The 7,852-nt window shown below is 43.4% G+C and overlaps 1 protein-coding gene across 4 annotated transcripts in view; it reads left to right on the forward strand.

The window, feature by feature from the left end:
* Positions 1-7,295, forward strand: part of GRB10 (growth factor receptor bound protein 10) — a 254,495-nt gene extending 247,200 nt beyond the window's left edge. For all 4 annotated transcript variants that reach the window (XM_004708038.3, XM_045286355.1, XM_045286356.1 and 1 more), the window contains 2 exons: positions 3,370-3,463; positions 4,206-7,295. In XM_004708038.3, the coding sequence (XP_004708095.1) occupies positions 3,370-3,463; positions 4,206-4,352 (241 nt within the window). In that variant the 3' untranslated portion in view covers positions 4,353-7,295. The remainder of the gene's footprint in view (positions 1-3,369; positions 3,464-4,205) is intronic.
* The last annotated feature ends 557 nt before the right edge of the window (positions 7,296-7,852 follow it).

The following is a 7,852-nucleotide window of genomic DNA, read 5'->3' on the forward strand; positions in this document are numbered from 1 at the left end:
GACATTGATTTTAATCTTTCATTTATTTCCTGTGAGCTGTGGGTTAGATGTTCGGCTGCTAACTGCAAGTTAGTGGTTCAGAAGAACAATAAGGCTAAGGCTCTCTGCTGCTATAAAGATTTACCGTCTTGGAAACCCTATAAAGGATCAGTGTGAGTCAAAATGAACTCTGTTGTAATAGTTTTGGTGGTGATGGTGGTGGGCGGTGGGCGTTTGTTTTTGTTCTTTTGCTTTCTTACATTTTTCTTTATATTATCCCACAACTCCTCCAACCTACGTGTGGTCAATAGTATCCCGCATGTCAAATCTGTTCTTGAGAAGTTCTCTACATTCAGGTGAGATACACTGAAGATCCAAAGCGTACTGTTTGGACTTGTTTAGATTTTCTTCTGCATCAGCCTGAACTGGCTGATGATGCTGATCTTCTTCATCTTTTCCCACGAATATAGTCCATTTGATTCCTATGTATTCTGTCTGACAAACTGGATGTGTGGTAGCCATTTTATGTTGTTGGACAGGGTATTTGGAGTTATTTATCAGCACACCTTGATTGCGTATGTGATCAGTGTCCAGCTGCAGAAGTTGGTAGAGTTCTTCCCTTTCTTCATCACTGGTTTTAGTGGTTGGTCTGTCAATGTGAGTGAGAATTCTATTAACTGTTCTTCTGTTGTAAACATGAGACGTTGTCTGAAAGCACTGACTTTCCTGAAAGAAATCATTTTATTGGGGGCTCATACAACTCATCACAATCCACACATACATCCACTGTGTCAAGCCCATTTGTACATTCATTGCCCTCATCATTCTCAAAACATTTGCTCTCCACTTAAGCCCTTGGTATCAGCTCCTCATTTTCCCCCTCCCCCTTCCTCCCCCCTCCCTCATGAACCCTTGATAATTTATAAATTATTATTATTTCGTCATGTCTTACACTGTCAGGCATCTCCCTTCACCCACTTTTCTGTTGTCCGTCCCCCGGGGGGGAGGTCATATGTAGATCCTTCCTTTGGATGATGAATGTGATACCATTTTTCTTCAGTTTGAGCTCATTTCTGGCCTAATTAACCTTCAATTTGCTCTCATTTCTGCTCAGGTAAACCATATGAATGGCCAATACTAGTCCATTTCAGTTAACTAATGCCTAGAATATCAATCTTTATGCATTGCATTTCTAATGACTTTCTATTTTCCAAAGATCCTATTTTGTACATTCTAATTTTTTTTTATTCCTAATGAATATTTGCAGCTTTTTTTCCCTTTTGACTTATTCTGCATCCACAAATGAAGATCCTAAAGCCTTGCTCTATGCATGTCATTGAGTTCAGCTCTACTTTTCGTGAAGCACTGGTGGTGCAGTAGGTTAAGCATTGGACTGCAAACCCACCAGGAGACTCTATAGGAGAAAGATGACGCTTTCTGCTCCTGTAAAGCTTTGCCTCCTTGGAAACCCTATGGAGCAGTTCGACTATGCTTTATAGAGTTACTGTGAATGGGAGTCAGCGCCACATCAAAGGGCTTGGGTTTTCCACTTTAAGGAACTTTGGCCGGTTGACTAGAGAAACACATCCATATATGATATTCATATATGTGTAAGGAAGAGCTTTATGTCAAGAAGTAGTTATATATCAAGAAAACAGCCCAACCCCGTCCAACCCAAGTTCATAGTTCAATACTAGCCCATCGGCCCTTCTTCAGACTCACACAACCACATGCAATGATGTACACTGAAAGATGATTGATCACAGGTTGGTGGGTGCAGAGTTGTGTGAATCCAATGGCGGTGGACGCATCACTACCGGGCTCTAGCAGAAATCAGGGTTAGCCTGCAAGAAGGTGAAGGCAGAGAAAGAAGAGGTGGTTCCCAGGCTCCTCCCACAAGGCCACACCCACAAGGAGGCACCATCAGCCTGTGACCTGATTGACAACTGAATACCGCCGCTGCACTTTGAGATATCTTCAAGTTTACATGGAAGTATTTAACTACCACGCCTTCCAACCTAAGGCCCTCATCTTCCCCACTGCATCAAACAGTGTACTTAACACTAATTATGTGGTTTCAGTGGCGAATTTTTCCAGAGTCTTCTACCTTTTCTGTTTTGTGTAGTCTGCCCTAATCTGGAAGCTCTACTGTGCACCAGGAGTGAGCCTGGTTGTATTTGAAATACCCGTGGATTCGAGCATCACAGAAACACCCAAGCCTCCACATAATGACAGTGACAGACCAGTGATGGAGCATAGGTCTACAGTGCCCTGGTATCTGGGACAGTTCATCTGTCTTCCCTTGATTTTCATAGTTCTGACTTTTCCCTGAATATAGGCAGGTTCTTGTAGCATGCCCCTCGGTTGAAATCCATCAGCTTTAGGGATGCACTTTGGGTAGGAATACCCAAGGGTCTAGTGTCTTCGTCAGTGCATCGTGTCAGGAGTCCCATCACGGCCGGTAGCTTCATTCCTGCTGATGCTAATTTGCACACTAGATGACGATAGTATCAGGTTCTCCACTGTAAGGTACTGTGTTTCCCTTTTTATTTTAGATGCTCTAAAGGGAGATACTTTGAGACTAATTGAATATTGGTTCTGGTCAAACATTCATGTACTAGTTTTAGAATCGAACGCAGATATTTCCTTTATGGGTTTGATTATAGTAGTTGCAAAATGGCGATTTTCTCCCATATCATTCCTTCTGCTGCTGCCATTCTGCTCTAAGGAAGAGCTGATCCTTCCCTCCAATTAACTTATTTGTTCAGTTACATATGGATTCCTGTTCTAGTTCATTGCCTGTAATACAATACTCTGTCATTTATTTTTATGCCCACAGTCTGTCCCTCGGAACCCTCCAGGCTGCCCCATGTGTCCTTTGAGTAGGTTCACGTCATTCTTTGAGTATGTCCATATTATTTCATGGCACAGAATGTTGTAGTTTCATCTGGTATTTTCCACGTGGCTTGGGATCAGCCCTGTCGCCAAAGAATCCCATTTGGGTTGTTGTTATTCAATAGAGCATCACTGCTTTGAGTGCTTTCGTCAGAGAGGACGGAGATGGGGGTCTGTGTTTATCCACGACAGTTCCTGGGTGATGCAGCCAGTAAGGTGCTGAGCTGCTAACTGAAAGGGCCTACCCCAGGAGGTGCCTCAGCAGAAAGCCCTAGTGACACCCTTAAAGCTCTTCAGGAGTACAGGCCTCCTGTGACACCCATGGGATCACCATGCGTTCACGTAGGCATGACTATAACTGGTATTTAGAGATAGAAATAAATGCACGCACATACACACATACCATCCATATACCTTGTACATACATACACTCATATTTAGCATTCTAGATTTTTTAAATTGTTATTAACAAATTGGTTATTTCTTATCTCGCAGGCTTTTTCTCCTCCGTGACAGCCAGAGCAATCCAAAGGCATTTGTACTCACACTGTGTCATCACCAGAAAATTAAAAATTTCCAGATCTTACCTGTAAGTATTGATAATGTCATAGTAATCCTCACCCCCACCCCCAACTTCATTCTTAAGGTGGCTTTCAAGTTATAAACTAATCAGTGTTGGCGTAGTAGTTGTACGCTGGAGTGCTAACCACAAGGTCAGCCCTTAGAAACTACCCGCTTCTTCTCAGAAGAAAGACCGAGCTTTCTACTCCCACAGTTACAGTCTCAGAAGCTCAAGAGGTAGTTCTCCCCTGTCATATAGGGTCCCGGTTCAGTTAGCATCGACTCGAAGACAGTGAGGGGTTTTTGGATATAACTTTAAATATTAGGTAGTGTTAAGCTCACAGATAAGATACCTTCAAGAGTCTCTGTAAAGGTCGCCTATGTGAAATTTGGGACAATGTTTCCCTAAAAAAACTCAAATTGGACAGCCCTGCTCTACCGATTCCACCCTTTGTTGTACTTTCTTTGTGGATCCAGGGTGCTGAAGTTACTTCTCTTGCACTGTGTGCTGAGAGGGACTTAGAGCTCTTCTGCATGGGCACAGTAGCTAACAGGTGAGCCAGTGGTGGCCCAGAAAGCCTTGGGACTCGCCCAGCAGCACATCCGGAGCCAAACCCCGGACCTCTGACCATCCATCCTCCATGTTTCTTGCCTGCTCTACCGACTGCGTGTGCACGTGTTTCCCTTAGTAATGTCACAACAGGCAAGACAGAGCTGCTGCCACCTATCACCCTGGCACTAACTTGGAAAGCATTCTTTTGTCTCTCTAGTGTGAGGATGATGGACAGATGTTCTTCAGCCTTGACGATGGGAATACCAAATTCTCGGACCTGATTCAGCTTGTGGACTTTTACCAGCTCAACAAAGGAGTTCTGCCTTGCAAACTCAAGCACCACTGCATCCGAGTGGCCTTATGACCTCAGACCTACTCTCGGCTGAAGACTGGAGGAAGTTACACTGGAATGAAGGAGAGGGCTGTAGACTGGTGAAGAGCACACGTCTGTTCTGCACCTTGGTATTCAGAGAGAGATGGGTTTGTTCGGTGCCATCCAACCAAGATTGACGAGTTTGTTGGATTTAGCAATGATTCGCTGCTGAGAAGCCAGCAGGGTCACGTCCCTCTGCATTTGCCAAATCAAGGAGGGTGTGAGAAATCAAGTGCTAATTTGAGAATAAACTGGAATGATCATCTTGGCTGGGCCACTTAGGAACAAGAACCGAAGAGAAATAATTGGAAATGGACTCTTGCCCTGGAATAATCTTGACAATTAAAACTGATATGTTTACTTTTTGTATTGATCACTTTTTTTTGCACTCCTTCTTTGTTTTTAATATTGTATTCAGCCTGTGTTAGGAGGGGATGTGGCTTTTAGTTAATAAAAGCATCAAACCGTCTCAAGTGGGCAGAATTCAAAGACTGAATATTGGTCTCAAAATGTCTCCAGAGGGTGCTCCCCCTCTTTGCAGATTACCACAGTGTTGAATTCAGTTCCCAAATTACAAACCACCCCACCTCTTCCCAGGATACTTGAAAACTTTTTTTCAGTTCAAGGTATTGACTGTGGTGAACATTTAGTATGATCTGTAGACCCAGTCAATCAGCCACAGTCTGTTAGCCATTTCTCTATGCACAAATGTTTAATACTTTGTCATTAACGTGTCTTCTCCTCCACAGTTCAGATGTTATTTCTGTGAAAAAGTCACTGTTGTGCAGCACAGCAGGGTCGAACAACCTCACCTCCAGTTTGATACTTGCCCAGCCTTGCTGAGACACCTCCAGCCCCCACGTCCATCGCCAGAGGTGCCACGGAATTCACCAGAGGGGGTACTTTTAGCCTCGAATTTTTCACAGCCTCAGCCTGTTCTAGAATGATCACTGCCTTATTCCCGCTGGCTGCTGAGGTGTGAGTCATTCTTTGGCTGACCTCCCTCTGGGTATTAGAAGACGTAGAGAAAATGGCACCCGGCTGGCTTCCGGCAGTGCCCTGTGGGTTTCCATGGTGATGAAGACAGAGAAACATTACAAAGGGCACAGACACAGCCTGACATTTAAAGGTTTTTTGCTAATGCCGGTCCTGCTGAACCCCTCCCCCCACTTCCCCCCCAACTAAGCCAGGCAAATGAAAGGCAGCTAGAGGCTCCTCCTCTGCTGGCTTAGGCTCACAAGTACCTCACAATGATTGTGGACATGGACACAGTCTATTAACACAACACTTGCTTCCCCCTCAGGGAAGAAGCATCCAGGGGGCGGGAGTGGTTCACCCTGTCCCCTCCACCCATGGGCGCCACCTTGACCATTTTCCTTTAGTTAAGTTTTCAGGTATGAGAGTGTCCATTTCTTTACCTTTGATCTTTGCAAAGCAGAAAGGACTGCCATGACCAGCATGCAGACTACTGTGGTGAGCAAGATGATTTTCTTTCCTGATATAACAGTTATAACACTTGACTGGCTCCTCCGAATAGCCTCTCGCTACTGGATTGCCTGAAATCCACCTCACTGAAGTGCTCCCAAAGGAACAACAGTTCACTGTTCTCCAGTTGACACACCTAGTTTAGGGCAGACATTTAACCAGCTTCAGTAGCACATTAAGTCTATGGTTTAGAGACACTGTATTTTAGGTTACAGATCGCACATTGTTATTTTCCATGAGATGCCTACTTAGAAAAATGAAGATTTTTTTTTCTTTCAGTAAAACGTATTTTTCACCAGAAATACTAAATTACATTCTCTTCCTTTTATAAACTTTCAAGCAACTGACAATTAGGTAATACTCAAGTTCAGACCAGATGTCTGTCTGCTGAACTTCACTTTAGGGATGGATACTTCAGTTATACCTTTGTATCATTTTTCTCCTCAGTGGTTTAAGGTAATTTCATACACACACTTTCTTTTTTAACCCCTAGGATTTCTTTTTTACGTTTACATAGACAAGTACCATTAGCGTATAATCCCTCTCTCACACCCTTTTTCCATAGACAGTTAAGATTTACAGTATTTCATATTTATAAATAAGCATTCTATTTAAAAGGAGATTTACAATTTTGTATGTCGATGGTCTGGCATAGTCTTTTGTACTTTCCCAGCCGGAGTGAATTGAAGGCAAACGCCCTAGCACCGCAGCAGACGTCCTGCAGCCCCTGGCTCACCGGCCTTTGTGCTGGGTGGCTGGGCATTCCATCTGAAAACAACAAAATCCCTAGAATCTGCTGGCGTCCCATCCAGCGATCCAAGGACTGAAGGACATTTGACTTTTATTTTTATATTTAAATGACATGAATGTAAAGGGGACAAGCTCAGGGTTGTTTTGGAGCCTGTTGAATTTTTATCTATGCCTGTGATTTTCATTTCTAAACCAATACTTCATGTAGCAACCTGGTCTGAGTGGAGAAGGAAAATACCAAATGCTTTTGGTATTAGAGCTGAATAGCTAAACTCTATTGCATCAGATGTTAGGGTTGCAGAAAGTTCTTGGGGGTTTTTTTTGTGTCTGTTGAACCTTGAAGAAATAATGTGCCTCAGTCTAGATGTTTTGTCTTCTCTTTTCTGCACTTAATACCTGACAGTGTGACCAATCCGCTCACCTTCCCGGGGGTGAGGTGTGCTTGTTGTGGGTTGTGTAGTCACAGTGCACGCTATAGAGACTTAAATGGCCTGACATTGAAATGTTTTCAGGGAATGCAAAAGGTATTAACTGAAGAGACAAAACCTTTATTTCATGTGCTTTGCTTCATTCTGTACATAGCTTTTTGGCTCGTGAACCTAATTGTAAACTTTCAGGTAATTTTTGTACAAATAAGGGACTGATGTTCTGTTTCTTGTAATTAGAAATAAACATGAATACAGTGTTCTTCATTTTTTATTACTAGTAATGTCTTTTTCTATATTTAAAGACATTATGGCTGACCATCTACGAAAAACCTTTGGAAGTGACTTCGAATCTTTCAGATGTGCTCCTTGTTAGTAGTTAAAAGCAAGCACAAGTAATTTACAGTGGTTTCCAAGAGATCTCAGGCATAAACACAAGGCCTTTGGGTGACAGTGTGCAGAGGTCAAACTCTGTGAATCTTTTTTTATCCTGCCACCCACTTGTCCTGAAAGCAGCTCCAGGTCACTGGGAACTTGTCTGAACTCACACTCGGGCCCCACACCAGCACCAGACAGTCTCTCTTTTCCTCCTCCTCCTTCTGTCAGTAACCCACACCCAGTTACTGTAGAGTCTAGTCAACTCTTGGTGTGCTCACGTGGGTCAGAGTAAGACTCCTCCAGAGGGTTTTCAACAGTTAATTGTTGGGAAATAGATTTCCAGCCACTTCTGGATAGGATCCAACCTCCAACGTTTCCATTAGCAACAGAGTGTATTAACTGCCTGCACCGCTCAAGGACTTTATTATTAAACACCATAGTTCGACACCGGCA

The sequence above is a fragment of the Echinops telfairi genome, unplaced genomic scaffold, assembly GCF_000313985.2.
Source record: "Echinops telfairi isolate 266 unplaced genomic scaffold, ASM31398v2 ScPeMD7_7;HRSCAF=31, whole genome shotgun sequence".
NCBI classification, from domain to species: domain Eukaryota; kingdom Metazoa; phylum Chordata; class Mammalia; order Afrosoricida; family Tenrecidae; genus Echinops; species Echinops telfairi.